This window comes from Coenobita brevimanus, chromosome 49 (genome assembly GCF_032717465.1).
Source record: "Coenobita brevimanus isolate Jiangsu-jjx chromosome 49, ASM3271746v2, whole genome shotgun sequence".
In the NCBI taxonomy this organism is placed as follows: Eukaryota; Metazoa; Arthropoda; class Malacostraca; order Decapoda; family Coenobitidae; genus Coenobita; species Coenobita brevimanus.
The window spans coordinates 6,646,926-6,661,989 of NC_137002.1; the positions used below are offsets into that span (position 1 = coordinate 6,646,926).

Sequence of the window (15,064 nt, forward strand, 5' to 3'; positions counted from 1 at the left end):
TGTTTAGCTGTAAAAAGAGACAAATACTAGAATACGATGCTAGTCACGAAGAAGTGCTATGGAGAGGTTGTAGGACCATAGTATTATAAACAAACAAACCTTTAACATTGCTATCAGTGAGTCAGGTAGTGATGGGATGAGGTAACGAGAGAGAGAGAGAGAGAGAGAGAGAGAGAGAGAGAGAGAGAGAGAGAGAGAGAGAGAGAGAGAGAGAGAGAGAGAGAATAATATCACTTGGGATGAGAAGAGGAAGATAATTCTCTGTCTGTCTGTCTGTCTGTGTCTGTCTGTCTGTCTCTCTCTCTCTCTCTCTCTCTCTCTCTCTCTCTCTCTCTCTCTCTCTCTCTCTCTCGGCACCTGAGTATACCGAGTTATAACAAATTAAACTACGATACTAGTCACGAAGAAGCGCAACCTGAACCACGTAAAAACAACTATAGCATTAAAAAGCACCACACAGGGCCTCCAGATCTGTAAGGTCTATGTAACCCCCCCTATCCCACACAAGGCCACCCATAATCTCCCCACTGTCCGCGGTTAATGACAAGGATAGCAAGAATTTCGGATAGGAAGTAAGGATAGGGAAGGTGGCGGAACTGATTACTGTGTACGTGAGTGGATGGATGAATGGGTGGATTAGTTGGTGGATGGATGAATGAATGGATTAGTTGGTGGATGGATGGATGGTTGGGTTAGTTGGTGGGTGGGTGGGTGGATGGGTGGGGTAGTGGGTGGGTGAGTGGGTGGATGGATGGTTGGGTTAGTGGGTGGATGGATGGATGGTTGGGTTAGTGGGTGGGTGGATGGATGGGTGGGTTTGTGGTCGGGTGGATGGATGGGTGGGTTACTGGGTGGATGGATGGATGGTTGGTTGGGTTAGTTGGTGGATGGGTGGATGGATGGGTGGGCTTGTGGGTGGGTGGATGGATGGATGGTTGGGTTAGTGGGTGGATGGATGGATGGTTGGGTTTGTGGGTGGGTGGATGGATGGGTGAGTTTGTGGTCGGGTGGATGGATGGGTGGGTTACTGGGTGGATGGATGGGTGGGTTACTGGGTGGATGGATGGATGGGTTTGTGGGTGGGTGGATGGATGGGTAGGTTTGTGGGTGGGTGGATGGTTGGGTTAGTGGCTGGATGGGTGGATGGTTGGGTTAGTGGGTGGATGGATGGATGGTTGAGTTAGTGGGTGGATGGATGGATGGTTGGGTTAGTGGGTGGATGGATGGATGGATGGATGGATGAGTGGGTGACTGGCTGGATGGATGAGCATATAGATAGAGGGATGGATGAGTCAGTGAATGGATAGACCAGCGTTCCTCAAACTTTTTCACTTCCTTCTCCACTTGTGGGCATCTTATCATCCTTGTGACCCCTCTTCAGTTATCTCTCAAGCTCCTCACAAATAATGATAAGAGAGATAAGAGAGAGAGAGAGAGAGAGAGAGAGAGAGAGAGAGGCCTGTTTTGGTGCTGTCCACTTACTGTTTACAGCTGTCAGTCAGAATGTATATATCGTTACATATCAGTGGGATGCATGACGCTGTTTGCTTTCAGTCAGTCCAGTGATTCCAGCTGTCTCTGATAACGCACATCTCATATCTGGGTGCACATCATATCTGGGTGCACATCTCATACCTGGGTGCACATCTCATACCTGGGTGCACATCCAACCGGTTACGGCTTTTACTTCTTATGTATGGGTGGTGGAGGAAACAGATTGACTTAAATATGTTGTGGAAAATGACAAGAGGACTCTAAATGTGATTTCACCAACACACTCTGGTATGCCACTTACATCAGCCCGCCATGACCCCCCTAAAATCCTGCCTTGACCTCCTTGGGGGGCCACAACACCCAGTGTGAGAACCAGTGGGATAGATAGAGAATGAGATGAATACACAGACAGATACACAGATGGATACACAGACAGAGAATGAGATACACAGCCAAATAAATGGTTGGATAGATTGATGGGAGGCTGGACAGAGATATACACTGAGTTCGGTACAGTGCATAGAGTGATGAATGGATGGATAGAAGGTTGGATAGATAAAAGATGGATGATCAGATGTATGGATTGATAGATACAGATAGAAACTTATACAGATGAATGCATGGATGAGCCGATAGATGGATGGATAGATGAGTGGATGAATGACTGACATTTCTTAATATTTCATTCAATACCATGACGACTTTACTCAGCTTTGGGGAAATGACTCGTTGTGGATGGGTTAATGGAGGTGATATCTTACCCCTGCACTACGACAGGTCACATCTGTAAGCTTACCCCTTCACTACGACAGATCACATATAAGCCACATGTTGTTATTAACCACGTGCTTGTGTTTACATTGACCACGTGCTAGTGTTTACATTGACCACGTGCTTGTGTTTACATTGACCACGTGCTTGTGTTTACATTGACCACGTGCTAGTGTTTACATCGACCACATTCTTGTGCATACACTGACAACGTGATTGTATTGACTCTCTCTCTCTCTCTATCACTCACTCAGTCATGTTAGTAAATACTGAAAGCAGGTGTTTGAGCTTACTCTTTGAATTTATGTGGTGGTATTTTTTCAACATTCGAGAGAGAGAGAGAGAGAGAGAGAGACAGACAGAGAGAGAGAGAGAGAGAGAGAGAGAGAGAGAGAGAGAGTTAAAGGCCGAACCTCTACGAATAAATTCTTCGGAGACATCCCACCATGTTTTAAATTGGAAAGGTAGATAGATACAATAGATAAATAGATAGCAAATAAATAGGTAGGCAGATAGATGGATTGACCGACCTACCAATAGACAGGCAGACAGAAAAATATATAGATAGGTAGATAGATGGAGAGATAGATAGATAGACATTACAGAGAGTAGGCTATAAAATAATGGAAGTGTAAGAAATGCAGTGTGAATGAATAGGAAGTCAGTAGTTAAATAAAAGATAGATAGATAGATAGATAGACAAACAGACAGATAGATAGACAGACAGACAGATAGATAGATAGATAGATAGATAATTGATGGGAGTGTATCAATAGGAAACAAGAAACGTATGCAAAATAAGATAAAGGAAGTCTGCAGTTGGTATGAATGGAGGTAATTGGGTGGTAACTGATATATGAATGATTATCTCCACCCTTATTTATTGGTTATTGTGTGTGTGTGTGTGTGTGTGTGTGTGAGAGAGAGAGAGAGAGAGAGAGAGAGAGAGAGAGAGAGAGAGAGAGAGAGAGAGAGAGAGAGAGAGAGAGAGAGAGTCGAAATAGCAATGTTAATATGATAAATACTTGTGTACACCTTCATTTCGTGGTATTGTGGAGAGAGAGAGAGAGAGAGAGAGAGAGAGAGAGAGAGAGAGAGAGAGAGAGAGAAATATGAGTGATTTGAATGCTGATATAGTGATCCAGGCTGAACCCAGTATATGCCAAGGAATATCTATCGATTTTCATATACACGTGTCAGCTCCGAGAGAGAGAGAGAGAGAGAGAGAGAGAGAGAGAGAGAGGAGAGGGGGTGGGGGCTCAAAAACTGTTTCATGTCTGTTCTGTATCACCATAGCATGTGAGAGGAAATGAAAGAATTGAAACCACATATGTTTTTGTTGAGTTGCCATAAGAGTGTATCATTGTGTGTGTGTGTGTGTGTGTGTGTGTGTGTGTGTGTGTGTGTGTGTGTGTGTGTGATTTTTGTATACTGTGCTCTCTGTGTATGTGCAGTATGTGTGTAGGCTTTTTGCTGTGTATATATGTGTGTACAGGAAGATATGGCTGTGTGTGTACGTGTGTGTGTGTATGTGTAAACAGATGTGTGAACGTGTGTACTCAGGAGGCATGATATATGTGTGTGGTTAGGTTTCTGAATAGCTTGTGTACATAGGTGTGTGTGTGTGTGTGTGTGTGTGTGTGTGTGTGTTATATAAGCGTACTTGTAAGCCTCTTAAGTAACACTATGTGCTGTGTGTTACTGATCAGTCTGCTCTTCCTGCTTCCCTCTTCCTTCTTCCCTCTTCCTTCTTCCCTCTTCCTTCTTCCCTCTTCCTTCTTCCCTCTTCCTTCTTCCCTCTTCCTTCTTCCCTCTTCCTGCTTCCCTCTTCCCTCTTCCTTCTTCCCTCTTCCTTCTTCCCTCTTCCTTCTTCCCTCTTCCTGCTTCCCTCTTCCTTCTTCCCTCTTCCTTCTTCCCTCTTCCTGCTTCCCTCTTCCTTCTTCCCTCTTCCTTCTTCCCTCTTCCTTCTCTTCCCTTCCTTCTTCCCTCTTCCTTCTCTTCCCTTCCTTCTCTTCTTCCCTCCCTCCCTTCCACATAAATGGAATAATATATACAGTATGAGATGATGATGATGATGATGATGATGATGATGATTGTTATTATTATTATTACTATTAATATTATTGTTATTATTATTATTATTATTATTATTATTATTATCATTGTTCTTATTATTTCCTTGGGGTATGAATTTTGTAAGGGGTAGGGGCATATATTTGGCATGAGAGAGAGAGAGCGAGAGAGAGAGAGAGAGAGAGAGAGAGAGAGAGGGTTAAAAACTAAAACACACACACACACACACACACACACACACACACACACACACACACACACACACACACACACACACACACACACACACACACACACACACACACACAATAAAACACTGTAAAAAGTCTTCCTGTATTTTGCATATGCCAGGGTGGAGTAATACATCACCACCAACCACAGCCACCACCACAACCACCACAGCTACCACCATAACCACCACAACTACTAAAATAACCATCACCACTACAGATAAAACCACTTCCACCACTAAATCAGTCACATCATCATCATCATCATCATCATCATCATCATTATCATCATCATCATCATTACTACTACCACAACTACCGCCACTAAAACAGCTACATCCATCATCGCAACCACCACTACTACCACAACCACGACTACTACTACAACCACTACCACCATTACAACCACTACCGCTACTACCACAACCACTACTACCACCATCCTAGCACCACCATCACGATTATCACCACTACCATCAAAACTACTAACATTACTACTACCATCACCAATCCCATACCAACACAGCACACCAGACTACCACCACCATCACCACCACAACTACCACCTCAACAACAACAACAACAACAACAACAAGATGACGATATGGTTGAAACAGGTCTATGAGATGTAACCTTGATGTCAACTTTTAGTAAGAGGCTCACCTCTCTCTCTCTCTCTCTCTCTCTCTCTCTCTCTCTCTCTCTCTCTCTCTCTCTCTCTCTCTCTCTCTCATCTAATCCATCTTGGCCTAAAATTGCCATCTCTCCATCTTGAATGCTGAGTTAAAAGGATGGATGAACTCTACAATATGATGCTAGGCATGAAGAAGTGCTATAGACTTCTAGGATGCAGAGTTGTAGCATTGTCTTTTTCAACCACTGAGATGTAACAATAAATTATCACTGGAATTTGATGCTAGTCACGAAGTGCTGTGGAAAGGATGTAGCACCGTCTCAGCGTGGCACGGAGTGGGGATGTCAAGCTTGTTATGTTGTCTTGGTGCTGGGCTGCGGTTCCGTTATAAATCCTTCTCTTTTTAAGGCAGTGGTGATGGAGTTGATACTGGCTCTGACGTGATGCCGATGGTCCAGGTTACAAGCATCCGTCTAATGTCCCTTTTTTTATTTGGATACAAGCATCCGTCTAATGTCCCTTTTTTTATTTGGATACAAGCATCCGTCTAATGTCCCTTTTTTTATTTGGATACAAGCATCCGTCTAATGTCCCTTTTTTTTTTTTAGGCCAACACACGCAGGCAAGTTGGAGCCTTTATAAATGATAGGATACAAGCTATGTGAAGTAAGCCGCAAAAAAGGTGACACTCTGGGCCAGGCTAAAGTATACTAGCTACCAAATAACTCATCATCATCATCATCATCATCATCCATATCTCTCTTCTCACCCTTGTTGGGGTAAGGTAGGATCTAGAGAGCCAGGGAAAAAACATGATAGAGGGAAAAACTAGCCAAATTCTGCCCAATTGAATGAGCACACTCACTCACCATTCAAGCCCTCGGAATCCTGCCTTAGATCATTATTTGCCCTACATAACTTACATTAATTTTAAGCCTTGGACTCCCACTGCCTTCCCTTCCCAACATGGCTGTCTGAACCTAGTGTTTATCAATGCTGGTGCAGGGTTGAGTGGCCTGGCCTGCAAGGGAATGATGTAGTTATTGGATGGTAACGAGAGAATCACAATGTTGCTGCAGTCACTCCAGGTGATGGAGAGGAATGCCTTCACGTGGTGGCACCCATCTGACAGGGAGTTAGAACTGCCTGGAAATGCAAACGTCCCTCATTTCCCTCCTTATCCCCTGAAAGGAGGTGGTAAGCTGTGGAATGAGGGGAGCTATGGCCTGTGGTCCCTGAGTTTGCATTCACGTGAGCACTGTGTCAAAATAAGTCTGTTCTCAACCATTTTACCATTTCACCCTTAAATGTTGTTATTATTTTATTATTACTAGGAATGCTGTTGCTCAAAATCTGGCAACTTCTCAATTCAGTCCTGTGACCTCAGGAATAAGAGACAGAATCGGGAGGCAGCAGAGTCTGAGCAGCATGGAAAGCTATCACAGACCAAGGTCGATGCATGCAAGCATGTTAGAGCCTTTATAAACGATACGATACGAGTGAACGATACCTTCAGATGATTTTATCTAGTTAGAAGACACTTTTCACAATGGTAGGGTCAGATATAACCTTCATCAGCTCCTTCACTAACAGAGGTCCTTTCTGCACTGAGTAAAATTGCCTGGTGGAAGAATGAACGTAACTGAAAATATATCACTGGTTTGAATAAAGTCAACATGTGTGAGGACGAAATGCAGTATTAACACTCTGGCATTGACCTACCTACTGTTTCCTGCATTTAATTTTCGGTGATGTCACGTGATTTTGCTGTGTTCATCAGAAACCTAGAAAAAACTTTGTAACTACAGTATTTCGTTCCAACTTAGGATGGAATATATTCATCACCATACAGACCTCTCTTCCCATCAAAGAATGGAGTGAGGAAGGGTCCGGAGATCAAGAAAAGAAAAAAAACAGTAGGGGAAACTAACTAAAAATCTACCCATTTGAATGAGCACACTCTCATTCATTCACCATTCAACCTCACAGAATCCTGACTCCACCCCAAAGGCTTTAACATCCACACTTATGCATTCACAGAAACTCACTGCAGCCAAAGGGTTATGTGGAACAGCTTCAAATGAACAGTGTCCAGTGACCCCTGCTTTTGGTTTATGATTGAAAGGTGAAAAGCCCTTCAAAAAACACCAGTTTCTAATTATGAAATACTGTATAATAAGCTACAAACAGTGTTCAGTGAAGAATTGGTGTCAAATCATTGGCAGTTTATTAATGAAACAACCTTTAGTGAAAAATAAAATTGCATGGGTTACCTACATGATGGGCGGACAACAACCTTGAGGTTCATGTTTTAATATTCCTTTCATGTGCCACCCACCATATACAGCACCATAAGTGACGTAAGAGCTGGGGAACTGCTCAGTGGGATTCATGCTTTTTTCCTGTACAGAAATAGCAAACTACCAAATAATCATTGAATTTAAATTTATGCCACTACTATTACCCCTGGGAATAGAGAGAAAAAGAATATTGCTCATTATTTCTTGCAGCTTGTAATAGGTAACCAAATGGGCAGGAATGGGGATATAAATCTCCTTTTCTTGTATTGAGGAATATCACAATCTCAATATCCATTATATGTGTCAAGCCACCTATGATAGTTCATATCCCCACCTAATCCTTTATTCGTTTCCATAGTCCTAGGCTCTCTTTTGGGAGTCCGCCATCCTCCTTTTGAGGAAGGGAGAGAATTGAGGGATATTGGTATAACCAGGCAACAGAGCTGCCTGGTTACATCACTGCCATTGCGTGATGGCATCCGTCTATAGCACCAAGTGTCCCTCCAGCATACCATCCCAGTTAAACAAGAGAAACAGGTTTAGGAAGGTGAATGGTACCATATTCAGTCAGTATCACTATTCAACCAGACAGTAAGACACTGAAACTTTCATAGTACAGTATTTAAAAATATATCCATAATCACCAATGTTGCACTGAACCAGCACTGTACAGTATTTGTTATAACTGATGACATAACCACTCATCTTTCATCATGTCTTAAAGGCATACTTCCAGTGAAAATATAAGTAAATAAATAAAAATTACTAATGTGAAGATAAAAAAAAATATTATTTACAAGCTCATCATTTCCCCCAACCCCTCTCTCAAAAATATCAAACTGGAAATGAAACCATGTAATATAGGGTAATTTAAAAAATTTATTCTCAGCAATAATGTACACACTTTACTTACAATAAACAATGTCATCTGTACAAGAGGAATGATGCCATCAATCCACCATCTTCGATATCAAAATCCATTCAGATTCATGCAACAATCTGTGTGAGTGTCCTTGAAGGGATACTTTGTGTTCCACCAGCAACTCATCCATTGTCATTACACTCAATAACAGACAACTGCCTCCCTTCCACCACACACTGTCATTACCATAATTAAAGTCCATCCTTCTTTTTTTATCAATAATTTTTGCTTTCAATTCTTCTTGTGTGTATGTGTGTGTGTATTTTTACTGCCTGATAAAATACTTTCCATGCTCATCCAGGGTGACTAAAAAATACCTGCACACACGCATGCATTAGTGTGTGTGTGTGTGTGCACACACACACACATATTGATGATAACTGTTATCTTCATTATTCTGCTCAGCTCTACCTTCATTTCATCTTTCCTGCACACCAGGAAACCACTTACTACACTGGGTGGTAACCATACAGTAATCCTTCAATTATCCGACGTAACAGAGCCAAAGGCATATCCGGATAGTGGATCCATCTGGATAATGAACTTCTCCCCTGGCCCCCCCTTGTCCAGTCGCGTTCAGGAGAAACGATGCACGCATATTTGTTTAGCATACAATAGCATCCTTTGCTGGTAAGATCTGGAACCAAATCCCTCACTTATTGGCACACTGATGACCAGTACACCAGGCAGTATGTGAAATTATTCCAAATTTCACCAGCAGTAGACTCTACAGTAGATAATATGAGCAGATGTGTATCCCTACTTATGAACACGGCTGTACATACCCTAACTTTGAAAGGCATTGTGGAAGGTTACCATTGTACATTGTTTAACACTTATTCCTGGTGTTTGACATTACCCTATCTGGCAAGCAGACCTATAAACCACAGCCAAGCAATAATCAGTCAACCAGACCCATCAACCACAGGCAAGCAATCAGCATGGCCCTAAAAAACATGAAAAAACCAGCCCAGCCGGGCGCAGCCATTATTTCCACCTGGATGCAAGCACTTTGTCTGCATAAAAATGGAAAAATATACAAATAATGGTTTTGAACAACCAGATCACTGCATCCTAATAATGAATGTGTCAGGTAATGGACGACCGGGTAATAAAGGGATTACTGTAGAGCCAAATTATGGCACATGGTGGTTTAGTGGATAATTAAGGTGCTCCAAACGGACTGAGCCAGGGCAGGTTTATATTTAAGTGGTGGCTGGAGTTTATTGCTCGCATAATGCCACTCAGGGATGAGTAAGGCTGGTCACTCTCATCTTAAATGTCAGGACCAACTTGCCTAGTCCAGGGCTTCTATGCTTCTCATGGGGCAATACAGGATTGGAAGATGGGGGGGGAGGAAATGGCTTTTGAATGAAAGTACAAATGAGCAGCACCTGATAAGCTGTCTGAATAACAAGTTCTACCGTAACTAACATTCAGCTCGTTAATACTCTACCATTCACCGCTCCATCATCAACACCTTGTGCCACAGTGAAACAGGACAGACCTGCCTCGAGGATTAGGCCAACCTTCTCCTTATACATTCCCTTCCTCTACAATGCACCTTTTTTATCCTCCTCTCTCCTCCCACTCTGTCACTCATTCATCCCTCAGTCATTTCACTCTGTCACTTCTCTCTCTTATTCCTCTCTTTGCTCTCACCTTTTCTTCCTCTTCCCTCTCCTCTCACTTTCTACCACTATTCCTCATTTTCCTTTCCCATTTCCTTTTCCCCCCTCCTCAGTCACTCTTCTTCCTCTTCCCCCTCAGCATGTCAGCTCCTCTTCCTCCTCTCTGCTCTTCTTCATCTACAGTACTCAGGGTATTCTTCTCACGTGCTGTTTGTCACACGACTCCTGAATCATCTCTCGTGGTGCAAGGGGTTGGCACTAATAGTAATAGCATTCTGGTGGCTCCCTGTCATTGATAATGCTCCCCACTTCACTCTTCTTCCTTGTCCCTCTCTCCTCTCTCTTTTCCTTCACTCTCAATAATTGTTTTCCTTTTTCCTCTCTCCTCTCACACTCTATCATTCCTCCTCCTGTTCTTTCCCTTTTCCTTTCCACTGCCATCTACAGTGACTGAGGTATTCTTCTCATGCGCTGTTCATCAAGCCACTCCTGAACCATCTCCTGTGGTGTTAGGGGTCGGCGGTAGTAGTAGTAATGTTCTGGTGGGTCCCCTTCTTCCAGAGTTACAAAATAATGGCAGTGTTTGTACTCCACCCTGCCATACCTCCGTCTGGCATGGCGGCGGTAACCTTTGAACACGATGCCCTTACCCACGAATGATTCAGCTGCAGAAAGAAAAGTTATTATTACCATTATTATTGTCATCTTGAAGGAAAAGTTATCACTCATGTTTTAGTGAATATCATCATCTAAATGAATAATCACTATTGTCATGTAAGAGTAAAATAATGTAAATACTGTACTCACTATCATCACCATCTTTAAAAGAAAGAAAGAAAAAAAAAAAGCACCACCACCATCATCACCATCTTCTTTTTTGGTTCCCAGTGCTGTGAACTGTTAAAATGATGAACTGTACCCACAAACTTTAACTGAAAATTAGGTTCCAGTTAGGGTAATTGTTTTGTTTTGTTTCGTTTAGAAGGCTCTAACATGCTTGCATGCAATGGCCTTGGTAGCCTAATGGTGGCTCTTCATGCTGCTTTATCTCTGGCAGCTTCTTTATTTAGTCTTTTATCCCTGAGGACACACTTAATGACCTCCTCCCAGGTTGTTTTCAGGCTACCTCTCGCTACCCTACCCCCGATATTAACAGTTCTCACTTTCTGCACCCAAATATCAACCCCCATCCTCTCCACATGCCCAAACCATCTCAAACTACCTCTCCTCATCACAACATTAAAACACCGTGATACTCACAAACCCATAAGTTACTCGGATACTCAACACAGTGTTCTTTCACAGCCAGCTCCCGTGCCTCCTCCAGTGTCTCCCTGGCTGCCACTGCACCCTTCTTGTGGACAAACTTAAGCTGTGCAATGGCATCATCAATCCTCAACCCTCGCACCAAACAAGCCACATACCACATCTTTGATGGACTGTACTTGATGTTGGTTTTTTGGTGGCAGATGAACTGAAATATCACAGGAATAAGAGTAAGTAAAGGATTAATGAAGTCTATATAAATTTAACTCCTCCAGTTCCTAAAACCTCTCTTATGTTGAACAAATTTGTCTGATGGCACATGAGCTGAAACCATGTTTTTTTTTTTTTTTTATTAATCCTTTTATTATAATGACATTTTAAATTTTACTTTTGGTATTGCCAGATGAGGTTTTCTGCAGTATACTGGGTTCACTTCTAGATGAGCCTGACATCACAACACCTGCAAAAACATAAGAGCAACATAAATGCCCTTTGGATAAACATGAGACAGAAATGCGTGATGTGATAGGAATCGTTATGAGGAACACACTGAGGTGGTTTGGCCATGTGGAGAGGATGGAGGGTGAAAGACTGACGAAGAGAGTGTATGTGAGTGAGGTGGAAGGGGGAAGAGGGAGGGGGAGGCCGAGGATGAGATGGAGGGATGGGGTGGAGAGGTATATGAGAGAGAGGGGTGTGAGTTGGGAGCAGGGCAGTGAAATGGCGGGGGACAGGGCGACTTGGAGGCGATTTGTTTGTGGCCACCCCAAACGGGATTGAGGCATCTGGCAATAGATAGACAGATAGATAGAAATGCGTCATACAGTACTATATTGCTCCACAAGACACTCACAGCCGGTCTCTCCTTCTCCCCATGTGGTGTTGGTGGGTAGATCTTCTTATTGTTGTTCAGGAACTTGGTTGGGACAAAGGGCCTCTGCCAAGACTGATCCACAGCTGAGGTGTGTAGTAACTGACTCTGTGGATGGTGAAGCTGTGAGGTAGGGGATACTACAGTCTGGGAATCCATCATCTTTCCAATTTTGTTTAAAAATTAAGACATAACCATAGTGTTAAATGGGCTGATGCAGTTCTCTCTGAGGGTCATTTGAAATTAGCAGCCAAAGTTTCCACTAGATTAACATGGGTCTTCAATGGCTAGACTTTTTCACAAAGTCTACATCAAATATTTTGAAGAGATTTTATTTCCTTAGTGCACAAGCTTCATGGAGTAGATGCACACTGATTTCTGGCTTCACAGCATCCATATAAATGAATAAAAGCTACTTTCAACAAACAAAAATGCCAGTGAGAATGTTAAATACTCCGCAATACAATTTTGAGTACTAGTAGTCCTCACGGTTGCTGCATAACCCTGGTCCAACTGATTCCGCAGACCAGTCAACCACTGGTAAGCAACTGCCTTTATGTAAATCATGGATGTATTATACTCAAAAACTGAAATTCAAAATAATTTCTGCATGTGGTGCTGTAAACTAGGAAGAAAATTTCAAATTAGCTATATATATAATTGCAATAGATCTTTAACAGGAAATTTTTATGTAAATTACCACACACTGAAAAAATATACAGTACTGGTACAAAAAGGCAACTCAAAATGAGGACTTAATGTACTATACTTAATATGAATATCAAAATGGGACATACCAAGGACTTCTGTAATTAACATGAGCATCAAAAGTAAGCTCTTTTTATATAACAAGAGTTTATTGGTAATACAGATAGACAGAGACACAGGGACAGATAGATAGGTAGATAGACATAGATATATGTAGATAAATTGATATGTATCTTACTCTGTTTAATATAACATCAATAACATCAAAAAAGAGGATTTATAACAAGGAGTGTCTGCATTTACCTTAGCACCAACATGTTCTGTAAGAAGACCTGTGGGTTGGTGTGCATGTTGCAGAATTACAGAGGCCAGGGGTCCCAGTCTGCTCACCACACTACTCCTCACACCTGTGTAGGAAAATAAGTAAAGCACAGCAATATACTCTTTTTCTTTAATTTGGCCTATAATTTCCATGTCCCCATCCTAAGCAATGAGCTATAACAGTAGATTAAAACTAGAAAATGTTGCTTGTCATGTTGAGTGCTATGGAGAGTTTGTAGAGTTGTAGCTAGTACTGTTTTTTATCTGCCACTGAGTCTCGTAAAACAGGGTAACTATATAGTAGTGCCAATTAGGTATTTCTTCTTTATTTGGGAGCTACTACTTATTTCAACTCAGATGAAGGTAAAAGTCCTTGGTTAGGTTAGGTTAGTTAATTTTTTGTTTCATTTGGTTAGGATTTCGTCTTCCACAGAGGTGTTGTCCAAAATGGCAAATTTACCATCAATTCTGTGTCAGGAACTGAACCCGGGACTATCTATATGTGAGCCAAGCGGCTTGCCACTGCACCATAACGAGGCACAAGTTGTCTCTGCTTGTCACACACACTTAAAACCAACGTACCCCCACCGAACTTCCACATATTTAATATAATCAGGTAAATATGCAGTTCTGGGCAGTTAAGGTTAATCAGATGTATTTTTCTACCTAATTACTCTAGCATAATATCTAACCTAACTTTACGAAATTAACCAAGGTGTGACAGAAACTACAATAACACCTCAAATACTGGTAGTTTGTTTGAAAATAAATAAATGCATCATATTAAAGGGGTTAAAGGGCATTGCTTCTAATTCCAGTAAGAATTTAGCAAGATGGATATAAAGGTCCTACAACTCAACAATGACCAGAAACATGGATTACTTGTAAAGTCCCCAGTTGCAGTTTTTAGGCAGATTTTCATGCTACTACCAAATGATTTTTAAACTGCAAAACATAAACATATTATTCGAGAGAGAGAGAGAATGCTTTGGTAGAGCTCAAACTAAGTACACCAGCAAATTCATGACAGTCCACGTAGCAGGTATGTAATCATCTTAGTATCTAAAGTCAAGAAGTGACGTGTTCTTTTAATGATTATAGTTGTAAATAATTGCTCTGGTATTATTTACCGAGTATTCGTGTTAAAGGGGCAGCCATCTTGCAAGAAAGTGAACCCGTATGTAATGTTTATGGTCTATTTAGTTTACGTGTATTAAAATCTGAGCAACTTATAATTATGCTTTACAATGATGTCAAACATCCCTAACAGTGTTAGATATTTTTGCTTACTAACATTGAAAATATAATGTTGCTGGGGTCAGCAAGACCCGTATTTATCAACTATCTTAACTAGTGCAAATGAAAAATGTCTCCTTAGTAGTTAATTGTTGTCATAAATAGTGACTTTTATGTATTTTTCCACTTTAATGTTCGGTTGTGAAGAGTATGGCAGTCGTATGAGTCAAGGCCTACGTGTAAACAAGCACCTCATAGGTAAGGTGACCCAAACAATGTTTATAAAACTGAGATCAAGGATATATTCATAAACTTTTTAATCCAAGGTGTGTTCAGGTTCAAGTTCGTTGTTAATAGTACTGTTAATTCGTACAGCAACCAAACACTTCAAAGCTGAACCACAATGAATATATAAGTGAAAAATACGACAAAACAACATTATTCCTGGTGTTAATTTACCATTGAGATATTGTTCAAATTTGCTAAGACCTTTTTTATAAGTACTCCTTCCGATTATCCCAGGTGGTGTCGTCTGCTTGTTTGTCATGACGTCACTCAAGCTTATGACACTCATTCTGAAAGTAAATTAGTTTTTAAAAGGAAACAA

The 15,064-nt window shown here is 41.5% G+C and overlaps 1 protein-coding gene across 1 annotated transcript; it reads right to left on the reverse strand.

Moving 5' to 3' along the window:
* Positions 1 to 8,788: 8,788 nt before the first annotated feature.
* On the reverse strand, positions 8,789 to 14,385 carry mRpL22 (mitochondrial ribosomal protein L22). Its single transcript, XM_080272046.1, has 5 exons — positions 14,352 to 14,385; positions 13,204 to 13,307; positions 12,175 to 12,300; positions 11,316 to 11,529; positions 8,789 to 10,720 (listed from the first exon to the last, which is right to left on the reverse strand). The coding sequence occupies exons 1-5, from the start codon at positions 14,377 to 14,379 to the stop codon at positions 10,497 to 10,499; spliced, it is 696 nt and encodes a 231-aa protein (XP_080128172.1). The 5' UTR covers positions 14,380 to 14,385; the 3' UTR covers positions 8,789 to 10,496.
* Positions 14,386 to 15,064: the final 679 nt, after the last annotated feature.

Coding starts and splice junctions, on each gene's coding strand:
- mRpL22 (XM_080272046.1), bottom strand. CDS start 14,379: ATGGCTGCCCCTTTAACACGAATACTCG. Junction 13,308..14,351: donor CCCTTTAACACGAATACTCG/GTAAATAATACC, acceptor TTTCCTACACAG/GTGTGAGGAGTAGTGTGGTG. Junction 10,721..11,315: donor TCCGAGTAACTTATGGGTTT/GTGAGTATCACG, acceptor TTCTTTCTGCAG/CTGAATCATTCGTGGGTAAG.